The 13,333-nt window shown below is 39.0% G+C and overlaps 1 protein-coding gene across 2 annotated transcripts in view; it reads right to left on the reverse strand.

Annotated features, from left to right (window-relative positions):
• FARP2 (FERM, ARH/RhoGEF and pleckstrin domain protein 2) overlaps nucleotides 1–13,333 on the reverse strand; it is a gene marked incomplete at both ends in the record, with an annotated part of 70,977 nt that overhangs the window by 36,570 nt on the left and 21,074 nt on the right. For both annotated transcript variants that reach the window (XM_080623279.1, XM_080623278.1), the window contains 3 exons: nucleotides 7,896–8,010; nucleotides 10,182–10,279; nucleotides 11,904–11,982. In XM_080623279.1, the coding sequence (XP_080479405.1) occupies nucleotides 7,896–8,010; nucleotides 10,182–10,279; nucleotides 11,904–11,982 (292 nt within the window). The remainder of the gene's footprint in view (nucleotides 1–7,895; nucleotides 8,011–10,181; nucleotides 10,280–11,903; nucleotides 11,983–13,333) is intronic.

Genomic DNA, 13,333 nt, shown 5'->3' on the forward strand with positions numbered 1-13,333 from the left:
CTTAAGCCTTAACTCTGGCACCAAATGAGAATTCTCTCTCTCACCTAGTTGGGCAGTTTCACTTCAAGTTAAGTATTACACCAAAACTTTTGTACTAGGAACAATATGCAACAGTAGATGACCAACCTAAAATGCATCCCACAGACAGAGGCACTGAAACAACTAACTAGTCCACAGCTTTTCCAGTTTAGAATCAATAAAGTTGAACAAACCTGAATTCATTCCACAATGCTCCTTCTTCTGCTTGCTTGCATGCACACCAATATTAACCAGATAAAAGTAGTGATGGAAGAGCTGCACACCCAGCACAACAGAAACAAAACAAATACTGCAACAGAATGACCCATTTCAGGTGGGGTTTCGGGACTGAATCAGAATTATTACACTAGTACGATCGGGTGCAATGCATTCCCCCAGTCTTCGGCTGTGTAATTTCCTCCTTGCCAAGGAATCCAGAGAAGGATTTTAAAAAAGAAGTCATCTGCTGTTGAAATGCCTTTGAAAACAGGAGGCAGATGTACACACATGGAGCACCTCCTTTTTGAGCGTGCACGAACACCAAGCAATCAATACAGTGACTGTTAACAGACTCTGGCTCACACCAGTCACAGATTCAGCCTTCATTTACTTCTCCACAAGTCTGCTGAAATCAAACAACTGACATTTTGTTCTCCTGCGTGACAAAACAGCTCCTTCTCCCACCCCTCCACACCCTTTTCTTTTTCCACGAGGGGGAGTTTACTGTATTATAGTGCATTTTTCAGCGGGTGCTCAGGAAGGGGAGGGGTGGCCATGGACCATGAACTGGAGCTAGACAGCAGAGCCTGCACACAGACAAGAGCCCACGTAAAGACAGTCCACTTGAACTAGCTACAGCAGGAGACCCTTCTCCTTTGCTAACTCCACAGAAACACAAGCAGCACAGGACCTGCCAGGACACTAGGACTGGTGACACTGCTTCAGCCACAGTTGTATAAAGTGACCCTTGCATCTCCATTGAAAATTATTAGAAATAATAAATATTATGTTTCTTCCACGAACCACCTACGCTAGTGCATTGATTGAATTGCTCCTGCATTTTCAGTGCATTAGCATGTAGGGTACAAGGAAGACAGGAGGAATAAAAATTATTACTCTATTTACAACCAGCTAGTACTGAAACCAGATTAGATCCTGCAGAAAGACAAAGTTTAAAAACCCTGCTTTCCAAGAAATGTCCTTCCTTCCATAAATCTGTGTGTCATTTCATTAAAACAGATGATGAACTATTTGTAGTATGATCTATTTTCATGCCCTATGTAGTGCCAAGCATAACACTGGTACTAAATACATTTTCCTGCTACCCTGACTTGCTTTGCTAGGCATGCTCCTTAAAAAATACCTCCTACTTACCTACAGTCATTTTTCAGACTAAACAACCTTTTTGCTCCATATAGATTTCTTTTAAATATGAATTGAGAATATTAAAGTGAATGATTATTACATTTGCATTTATCAGAAACAGGGATGATGACAATACATATTACCTGCATGTAGCAATGAATTACGAAACTTATTCAGTATGCTAACACTTAAAAAATTGGAGCTGTTAGCAGAAACAACCCTCTTTGATTCTTAGTAAAATGCTCCTCAGACTAAAACTCATACATACACAAAACCGGACTGAGATAGTATGCCTGAATGAACATACACTTCACAACAGGATTTCAACAGTTTTCTATTGCCTTATTCATTCTGGAGGGGAAAATACTAATCTAAAATACTACAACAGGAAATCCAAAATTTACTTTGCCAACTGCGGAAAGCAGAGATTCAGTGAAGTTCCTACGTTTACAAGTTCAGCCCATATGCCAACCTATCCAAACGTCAGTGTTATATGACCATGTATGCATAAAGGGATTGCAAAGAACAAACACAAGAGGAACAAAAATCTGATTTTAAATGGAAAAAGAACTGCCAAACTACATAGAGAGTCTTGAGCTGCATTTCTACCAGTGTTACCATCACATGAACTGGTTATGTTGAAGAGCTTAAACTGGTAAAGCAGATTTCACCTCCTCTTATCGAAATGGGTAATGCTGGAATAAGTGTTTTTATACTGGCTTTACGTGTTACTAACATATATTCTTCCACAGACTCCTTACCTGCATCAAAATAGCTCAAATACCATGGTTCCTGTTTATTAACCACTTATAAGATGAAAAAGGTAGATGATAGATACTAATTTTGGCCACAGCTTCTTAGAGTTACACTCTGAGAGCACTGTGTAACTTCCACCCACACTAATTCCTGCTGTAATTCTGCTGAAAAGAGTGACATTAAGAATGAAAGTGGTGCTTTGTCTTTTAAATAGGGTGCTGCTGATGGTTGCCGGAGGCTGACAAGCTAAAGGAAACAAAACTTAGGATAAAATGGTGACTAGAAAATTGGAGCCATATAGTACTAAAAGTTCTTCATAAACACTCAAGTGATGCAGAACCACTGACGGCTATTTTATGTGCCATTAGATACGAGCCAAAACACAGTACATCTCAGAAAGAACTAAAAAAACAACCCATATTTAAGTGTTTTTACGCACAAGACCTGCCTGTACCTACCAAATAAGGAAGAGCCTTGAGTGGGGAGAGCTGGTAGCGCAATGTTGAGCACTCACCCTGCACCACAAACAGTTACAAAGGAGAAACAGTTTGAGAGTAATTACCCTCAGATGTTTGCTGCAGACTAAGCTGCACAGACCAGCCTGAAAACAATCTGGTCTAATTTTGCTCATCCATTAAGCAGATAAATCTACTTAATCTTCCCCAGGTCAATGGACAATAAACTATTGATTACAAGTGTTTTCCAGCAAAAACTGCTGTCAATGCAATAGGTTTCAGTTTAAAGGTTCCTTACATACATATGTTTAGACAAATACCGGTTGTGTGCTACAATACTCGTGTGGCAATGGATTCAAAATAAATGCTGTTAAATGTTAAGTGATTTACACAACATTTAAAACCAGTGATTTATGGAGAAGTTTAAAGATAAAGTGTCAAACACTGCATGTGTAGAAATGGTTCAGACTACATAGCAACCTGAAGTTATCATTTTTCTAATTTACAAACAATTTAAAGAATTTAAATCACAGATAACTAGGCTAACAAGCCATGACAGGACATGAGGGATAACAGTAAAGGTAAACATAAATCTCTCAAGCCTCCAATTTCTTTCATGATTTATCTATGTACACACAAACAAAACCCCCACAGCCATCTGAATGCAAGCAAATCATGTTACCTTTAATTCTAGAATACACTCCCCTCGAAGCAAGTATTCTACTCACACTACTTGCAGGAAGGCAAAACCACTGCATTTTGAGTGTCTGGGATGCCAGGATTTAACTGCACCACCACCAATACACCATCTTCAAAATATAAACTACTTTTTCTTTTTTTTCCTTTTATAAACTACAGAAATAAAATCAGTAAAGTTAATTCAGGCTTTTGCTGAAGCAACCAGGTAATGTGCTATACCAAAACTATAACTCATCCTGTTTACTGTTACTACATTTGCAAATTTAAATATAAATCTCATCTTTCAATATTTGTGGAATTAAAGGAAAGTATTTTTAAAAGTGAAAGAAATAAAAAAGTATATTTAACAGAAAATAAGGTTTCAATTCCCATCTTTATGAATAAACATTCCTGATGTATTTTATCTGGATCGGATACACACATTCTTGTTTTTTCAGGTTTATGTTCTTCTGCCATTTCTAATGGTAGCTACAGTGAAGCAATAAAAAGATTAAAGATTAACATCAAACCACAACTTTCTAATGTGAAGAAACACTCCATAGCGTCATCCAAAGGGACTGAACACCCTCTGCAAAGCCATACACATCCTCCTGCTCCCCCAACTCACGTACGACACCAGAAGACTCCTGCTGCAACTCTAGCCCAAGAAAATCAGATTGAAGCTCCTGGCTTGATACAACACAGAAACCCCCCGTACACTGGTGTATAAGTAAGGGTGTTCTAGGCAAAGCAACGGCTGCTGAGGAGGAAAACTGAGGCAGAAATAAGATGATGCAGTTGCGATGTAGAGATGAGCCATCCTACCAGAAATGGTTTTTTATCCTGTTTATATAAGAAGCCTCTGTCAAAAGCAATCACCAGTGGAAAAAAAATACCAGTCTTCTGAAGCTAGAGTGGGGAAATAATGTCAACTGAAGGAAATAAAGATTGAAAAAAAAAATAGAAACATGATGCACAGGGATAAGGAGAAGCGTTTTGTCCATTTAACTGGACTGCTCATCACCAAGGAGGCAAATGCCTAAGGTCCACGCTCCTGCTTGCTCCTTCTAACAGAAACAAGGGAAAAAAATGTGGATGCGCTCTGAGAAAACACAGGACCTTCACAACTACTAAAAATGGAAAAGGGTGGCCAATACTCCCTGGGCAAGGGAAGCGAGGGGAGACGTGTAAGGAAGTCACAGCTATTTTTAGGACTGCAGTGCTTCCAAAATTACGTCTCTCTAACAAAAATTTTTCCAAAGGCTTGGGGCGATTGGAAACATGAGTTCAAGGTACTCAGGTATCGCTAATGTTCTGCTGTAACCATTTCTAACCACACACATCAGCTTTTAATCCTAACATGGTTTGAATGTACACTTCCAAAACACTGCCTTAAAAATAAGATTTGCAGTCATTTTAATAACATGGCTGTGTTAGAAGCAATTCTCATTAAACTAATGAAAAGTACATTTACAAAACATGGAATCTTTTGTAACCTTCCACTGACTTCTTCCTGTCAGGCAAAAATACAAACTTTCCTTACTGTAAAGAATGATTAGAAGTAACTTGTTTGAAACAAAAGCTCGACCCTAATTAGTAGAATTACCAGTCCCTCACTGACTCAGGAGACAGTCACGACCTTTCCATCAAGAAAAGGAAGCCAATAAAATTCCCTGTGAGCAAAAGCAACTCAATCAGATTTGGGCACATGATAAAGGGCTATTCTGTGGACAGTTTGGATGTAACTTATCCCAGAACTACAAAAATCACATTTCTTCTCAAATTTTAAACCAATCAGCCTGTACTGCATAATGGTGTCTAAATCTTTCATGAAGCCATTTACACCTTTAGACTCCACAGCATCCTGCATCAGTAAGTTTCACAATGGTCTTATGAGCTGTATGAAGATGATCCTCCTTTAACCATTTGAAGTTGTCTAATTGTTTCAGTACTTTTCCTTTGACATGAGAAAAATAATGAAATATTTCTATGTAATTAGTGGTTTCCTTTCTCAAGCTACTGCCTCCTAAGGTGAAGAGTCCCAGCATATATTTTATTTTACTTCAAAATCACTTCAAAACAACATGTTTGTTCCTTCACTGTTTCCACATGCACCTCAAAGGTTCAAAAGCAGAAAAAAAAGTAACAAACACCTGATTTCATTGAGAACTGAAACTGAAATCCCATCAGTACTGGTAATTCAGTATAACTCAAAATGAGTGATCATAAAAAGAAGTTAATTACTGAAGTTCTTAGGAACTGATTTTCTAATAACACAGTATGTTTCTTAGCCTTGAACACAGATGCTGCCCTGAATAACGTCCTTGTTCTGTCTTAAAAGAAAGTCAGTCAGCAACAATCCCAGAGCAAAAGGAGAATTTAGATGTCTAATATAGTATTTGGATTAAAACACACAACCATGCGTAAGAAACTGTGCAGGTGGATATTTACAACTAACAAAAGCACTTCAAACTGCTAAATCCTAATACAGAAGGTCTCAAAAACTACACCCAATGGGTGAAATCAAGCCTCTGTCACCATTTTATCAAACACTTTATCTTAATTTAACCTGTTGCGTCCAAGAACTGCATAACCAACGTTAGGGCCATTATGGTTGGGAACAATCAGGAATTTCTCAGCAATATTAACACTGTGTGCTTAAAAGCTGTGGCAAATATAGAATGCAAACCCTGATCTTCCAAGTAGTATTCTGGTTACAAGAGAACCTCCCTGGAGGTTGACTACCCTTCCACAAGCATCATATGTTGACTTGTCAGTCTCACCCTGGTGTCTGGCAAGATCAGGATCACAGATCCTCCTGGAAACTATGATAAGGCACACGGACAAAGGGCTGATCGGTGACAGCCAACAGGGATTTGCTTCGGGGTAAATGGTGCCTGACAAATCTGGTGGTCTTCTGTGATGGGGCCACGGCACTGGTGGATAAGGGAATAGCGACTGACATCATCTACCTAGACTTGTTCAAGGCATTTGGCACTGTCCTGCATGACATCCTTGTCTCTAAACTGGAGAGGCATGGACTTGACAGATGGACCACACGGTGGATAGGGAATTCGCTGAATGGTCACACTCAAAGAGTTGTGGTCAATGGCTCCATGTTCAAATGGAGATCAGTGAGAAGTGGTGTTCCTCGGGTCGGTATTGGGACTGGTGCTGTTCAACATCTTTGTTAGCGACAGGGACAGTGGGATTGAGTACATCCTCAGCAAGTTTGCAAACGATATCGAGATGCGTGGTGTGGCTGACACACTGCAGGGCAGGGATGCTATCCAGACAGACTTGGATAGGCTGGAGAGCTGCGACAGTGCTGAACCTCATTTAGTTCAACAAGACCAAGCGCAAGGTGCTGCACCTGGGTCAGGGCAATCCCAAACACAAATACAGGCTGGGCAGAGACTGGATTGAGAGCAGCCCTGAGGACAAGGGCTTGGGGGTGCTGGTCAGTGAGAAGCTCAACATGACCTGGCGATGCGCGCCTGCGGCCCAGAAACCAACCATGTCCTGGGCTGCATCAAAAGGAGTGTGACCAGCTTCCAGTGCTTAAAGGGGCCAACAAGAAATCTGGAGAGGGGCTTTTGACAAGGGCCTGTAGTGACAGGACAAGGGGGAATGGCTTTGAGCTGACAGAGGGGAGATTTAGATTAGATATTAGGAAAAAATCGTTCACTGTGAGGGTGGTGAGGCCCTGGCACAGGTTGCTCAGAGAAGCTGTGGCTGCCCCATCCCAGGCAGTGTTCAAGGCCAGGTTGGACAGGGCTTGGAGCAACCTGGTCTAGTGGAAGGTGTCCCTGCCTGTGGCAGGGGGTTGGAACTGGATGAGCTTTACGGACCGTTCCAACCCAAACCATTCTGTGATTGCCTATTCCAAACCTGCTTACTTACCAAGCTTACTTACTTACTTACAGTGCACACACTGAGTAGATCTTCACATTTTAAAGCCAGCCAGATTAGACTGTGAAACACACGACCTTACTATACATTGAATGTGCACAGTGGAAGAAGTTGGCATTTCAAATAATAAAGCATTCATTTATGCAGTTCCTGACCGTGTGTTGGAATTAATTTTATATTTGTGGCAAATAGTTTCTTTGTCCCTAAGAAACTTTACTTATTTAAAAAATACTTCAGCTGTAAGATGAGGTATTGCATAAACTCTGATAAAAGTTATTTCTCTACCACACCCTCCATCCTTCTACATCTTCATTATGCTTAATACACAGAATGAGCACAATGTAACTGTTTTTTAGTAACTTAGAAAAAAGCAAGGCCTATGCATTTGATGACAAGCTGAACCTAAACTTTGTAGATTGGATATTCTGAAGAATGATTTTGCCTAAAACCATTCTTATAAGCTCACGATAGCTCTCTGTGATATGTTATTAAAGGTAAACTGAAAAAATCACTTGAGAAAAATTACTGCCCAACAACTTGGTCCTAACTATGTAACTATCATCACATTCAGCTTTACTTGCTAGATGTAACTTGTATTTAACTTACACAACCTTAACACTATCCTATTGTGCAGCATACTCGACCTCCACCAAGCCAGTCCACCTGCTTGCCAGGAGTATACGGTAAGGGTATACATTAATTCTGACTTACACATGTTTCCTGTGGAACTCCAAAATCTTTCCTTCAATTCTTTCCTGGTTTGGAAAATACTGGTTTGTTTTAAGGTGTTCTCGATCCTCTGATTCATCAAAATCTCCTATTTCAGCTATTACAGAAAAAAAAAGTTAGAATACTAAGAAATAATGGAAAAGGAACAATGACAGAAAATACTTGGTAAGGAATTACGGAGATCCCAAAAGGCAGAATGTAGTTTCCTTTAAGTGCTACAAATCTGTGCATCACAATTTGTATCCAGCTTCATTTTACAAAACATTCACATTTATCCCAAGCAGAGTTCCTGGGGATTACAGCAGCATTTCAACATTGTTTGGAAAATTCAGACTTTGGCTTCTTTACAGTCAAAGATGTGAGATTTGCAGAAGGCCTGCAAGGTGATCTAAACATTTCTTTGTTAGAGGTATCTCATACCAAACCAGCATATTTCAATTTAAGTTTTCTAAATAGATGTAAAATAGTTATGAACAAGCCTACTTGGCAGAAGGGCATATTACAATGTTGTGTATTGTATAAAATAAATACATGGCATAAAAAAGCAGTGTTACGTGACTGTACATTCCCACAGTGCCTACATCTTGAATTTTGGTCTCCCCTTCACACATCCACGCCTTTCAGAAATTATGCTGTGGATTTAGGAAGAGGTTTACAGAAAAAAAAGCACAAATCAGAAGTGCAGAACAGCTTCCATCTGATAAGACATGAAATGACCAGAAGTCTTTGGCATGGGAAAGAAAAGCATGAGACAGGCAGAATGTATGGCACATGTATATAAAAACTACAAGTTGAATAAATACATTTAAAAAGCTATTTACACTTTTCTGATAATGAAATATAAAGTTACAATATTAAATTAAAATGCAAAAGTTTTAGAAAGAGAAAAGGATATACGTTATCCTACAAACCTCCCAAAAAACTAAGTTGTGAAGCTCATTAGCATGGAAAGATGTCAGAAACATAAGCAAATTCAAAAGTTAGACAAATACATGGAAGCAAAATTCATCAAGGGCAACTTGAAGAGATGCAGAGTCAATCTTCGACTTACGAAGGCCACAAGCAAACATTACAGGACAGGCGAAGCAAAGGAAGTATTGCCACATGCTTGCTCTGTTTTGGAGGCCTTCCCCATAACATCTGCTATCAACTACTGTCATAGAAAGGAGACTGGACTATGTGAACTAATAATACCATCCAAAGCAGCTGTTCTTTAAGAGAACACAGCAATATCCTGCTTAAAATCAGGCCAGCATAGGAAAGAAGAGAGAAAATTGAAAGGCACTTCTGTAAAATTGTTTATCTTAAAAAGAATCATATTCTTTCTCACTTCTGATTTTCTAGTACAGTAGAAGCAAACTAAGCAAGGCCAGACACTGAGATTTGCTCACTAGCTCCACACTGCACTGCTGGAAAATCATGAGTAAAGTTTAACCATGTCACTCACTGACAGCACACAAACAACTTAGATTTGCTCTCATAATGACATCACAATAACTAATATTATTATAATTGTATTATTATATTATAATGCAGAATTAGATAACTAATAACCATTTAGCAGTGCAGCTTTAGTTTCAACCAAGCAAGGAGGCACAAAACCCCATTTCTGCAGCTCAGGTTACAGATTTGTAAACACTATCATTTGGCAGCTGCTCTGGCTGATTTGGTGTCTGAACCCATTCATGTTTTTCAACCTGCTCATCTTAAAGGCCACGTTTTAGGTGTTTAGGCATGTACAGACTGAGCAAGCAGCAACATGGAGAGCTTCCAAATTAATTGCTTCCCATTTCCATTTTCACTCCCAGCAAGGAGGAAAGCTGCTGACAATCCTACTGTTGAACTTGTCCTGGCACATGTATAGTTTCACTTCAGCCTAGTCTCTATATGCTTATCACCCCCAGCCACAGGGAAAGTAAGAAACGAAGCCAAGGAAGCACAGAGGCAGATGGGAACAGCTGTCTGGAAGATAAAGCGTGCTAGTGACCCAATTTGCAGAGCCAGGGAAAGCAGACAACATGCAAGGTGTTTGGTTTCGTACGGTCTCCATAAAGCCAAAGTGATCTCATACATAAGCACCAGCTGTTCTTCGCTACAGCAAGCCCTGATGAGAATCCCAGTGTTCAAAATCAACAGGTTTACTACATGTAGAGAAGAAATTATCCTTGAGACAGAAAATACTTCTAGTCACAAAAGGTTCTGTATGCTATTTAACTCAGGTTAGCAATGGCAACATCAACTGATGTCAAACACAGTTGAGATACTCACATTGGAGAAGGTGAGAGACCAGAAGAGCAGCTGTATTGTCGCTGCAGGTCAGTCGTTCCTCTGCCAAGTCTCTCTTGATTTGCAATGCAAACAGGTACCTGAGAGAGAGTTACAAGTACTGGAGTTCTAAGTACCACCCTGACACATGAAAGAACGATGGAATGACTGAACAAGGTTTTATAAAACCAGAATCTCCTAATTCTTCCTCTCTCCAAAACCAAGATAACACAGAAGTCTTGCTTGCAAGAATGGTCAGATCAAACCAAATAACCTGTGACTAATCCAATGCAATTTATCAGCATAAATGAACACACAGGAAAAAGGAAGCAGGAGCGCTGTGCTTTTAACAAGTTTGATTTCTGAAGTAACAGCAGCTGTCATTTTTAGCTGGAAAGAAACTTAACACTTCACATGATTTCATCTATTGGAAAAAGATGGAAGAACATCGCTAATTCTAATATTCTGTCAGGAAAAATAATAAGCATTTCTGCTAGCACTCAATTAATTTACTCACTGGTTGTATTTTCCAAGACTACAATGTTAGCAGTCTACAAAGACAGTAAGAAATTTCCTTTTCTTATACTCCTAAACTCATTTAACTAAAGTATTTCCCAATCAGTTGTTAAAGAAGAATAGATCTCTGTCAAACAGCTTTGTGTAAGTAATAAACTGCCTGCAAAACATACAAGGATAGAAGATGGAAGACAGAAGAACATGGAAGAAGATAGAAACATGGCAGCCTTGAAAGTATGCTGGTAAGGACCAATTCTGTAACCTAAACTAATTTTAATATATTTTTATGAAGGTATGAATGAATTCTTCAATACAGTTAACTATAAAGTGTACATAACATTAACAGCATTATGAAACACGCAGATGCCCTAAGCACAGACCAGAATTCCACAAAAAATGCTTCATTAATGGGCAAAAATACAGTTCCCAAAAGCTGTGTCCCTAATGAAATCTTACAAGAAATAGCAATTAACATAAGAAAATTGGGAGCAAATGAAATATTTAGATATTATTTATCATTAAAAGAGACAATTGTACATATCACAGCAGTTATCATGCTTCTTTGCTCTAAAGTAAGTCTGAAGGATAATAAGGAACCTCTGCAGATCCCTAAAATGAATTCCAATTAAAAGTAGTACAACTGGGAGAAGCACTGAATGAGTTCTTTTAACACTAAAATCCTGAATAATGTTCTTGTTAGAAGCACAGACTTCAACCCATGTTTCCCAGATGCTAGCAAGCAGATTAAGGTCTGCTTAACTTACCAAAGATTAATTGGCAATTAGCAGAAGTTACTCATGATGAGCACCAGTGAAAAAACGTGAACAGTAAAGCGTGTTTGCTAGTTGTAGGATACTTAAAGTATGGACTTCAGAAGTTTAAAAGATAATTCATTTATTAAAATAGGTACTGATTATTTTATGTATGTTCTGTTTATAAATTTTAGTATTTCCTCTGTATCTTGTCTCTTTTGACACCATGGTTTTGGCAAACCCTATTCTGGACTGTTTTCTGTTTCAAGCAATATTATTTCTGGTAACGGTCATCTGCCAACATATGATAAAGCTGTGACATTAACTAATGAAAAGTGCTTTTTTGCTCTCACTTCAAGGTAAGTTTTGTTTAGCAACAGATACAATATCCCTGTACCCTTACCTTCCTTTTATTTCAATAAGTAATGCAAATCAGCTTCTGCGAAAAATACTTTACCTAGTATATTCCTCTTGCAACTGACCGGGGTCTGGAGGGAAAAACTTTACAGCTAGACGAAGCATTGTAGTCCTTGGTCCTGTAAGAAAAGTTTGTAATTTCACAAAAAACCCTCCTTCATAAGCACATGCATATTATGTTTTCCAGCAAGCAGAGAAATAAAACACACATGAAGTCTAGCCAGCTTTCAGCTTGCCAGCTAACTATAGTGGGCCTATGGGGTATAGGTTGCTCACATCAACAGGGATGCAGTAGGTAGTTCCTCTGAGAACTACCCATACTACTTCCAAGGTAAGTCTGGAGTCTCAATGCTGTAAAAATAGGCTTGTGCACCACTAAAGCTATAATAATACCTCAAAGCAACAACTTGACTCCACACAAAAGCACTGCAGAGAGAAGTTCTCAGAAGGGGAGGAACATGGAGAGACATCCCACAGACTCTCCCACCACCAACCACCACCACCAGAGTGGTTGATGAACTGAGTCCACAAGTCCAGCTGGACCCAGCTGGCTCCTCGTGGCTCCCAGCATGCCCGTTAATACCCATATCCTCCCATTTTTAACACTGCCCTTGTCAACCTTGACTACAGGAAGAAAACTAATTTATCATTTTTATCTAAACAGAATCCTAAATAACTATTTGGAACAGTCGGTAGTGTAACACTTTACAACAAAAAAACCCCATTTACAACTATGCAGAAGAGCAGTCATAAATTTTAGCACATCCCCATTGTTTTAGACCATTTTAGAGCAATGTACCGTCATATGTACCATCAGGGAACACACGGGCATCAGCTTATGAGCTAAAGCCAAGTTTCCCCAGTGCCATTCTATACCACTTATATGGTATATACTTATATATATAATTTATATACCATTTATATGGTATAGAAGAGGATATGGAAAGAGTAATCAAGCGACATTGCAGGCCATAAGACCTTTTGACTAAGACACAATTCCTTCCAGTCAGGAGCACCTGAAAAAACAAAGCAAGTCTACTGCGTGGAGTATATGAAAAGATGGCATTTGGGTTGAATTAGAGTTGGGTTGAAACTGGGTGGAAACAGAGTGAAAGTATTATATACCCATTTTAAGAAAGCCTTCTGTTATAGGTGGTTTAGCTCTTTTGCTTAAAAACAATGTCATTAAAAGTTAAAAATATGACCTTAAAGTTAAAAAACAAATCCAGGTGGAATTATTTTCTGGCAATCAGTTTTATGCAGAAGAGTAACTCAGAACTCCCTCCCAGTATTAATTTTTAACATTTTTCAATTAAGATTTTGAAAGGAGTAGGAAGCCATCACACCCCTCCTGGTCTTGTTCTTCCACAAAGCCCTACACAAACAGAAAACAAGCAAGCAGCTTAACCCTGTTCTAAGGGGAAAAAAGAAAGTTTGATCTAATCTTTCAACATCTGAAGCACTATCATA

This window comes from Psittacula echo (genome assembly GCF_963264785.1).
Source record: "Psittacula echo genome assembly, chromosome: 7".
Taxonomy (NCBI): domain Eukaryota; kingdom Metazoa; phylum Chordata; class Aves; order Psittaciformes; family Psittacidae; genus Psittacula; species Psittacula echo.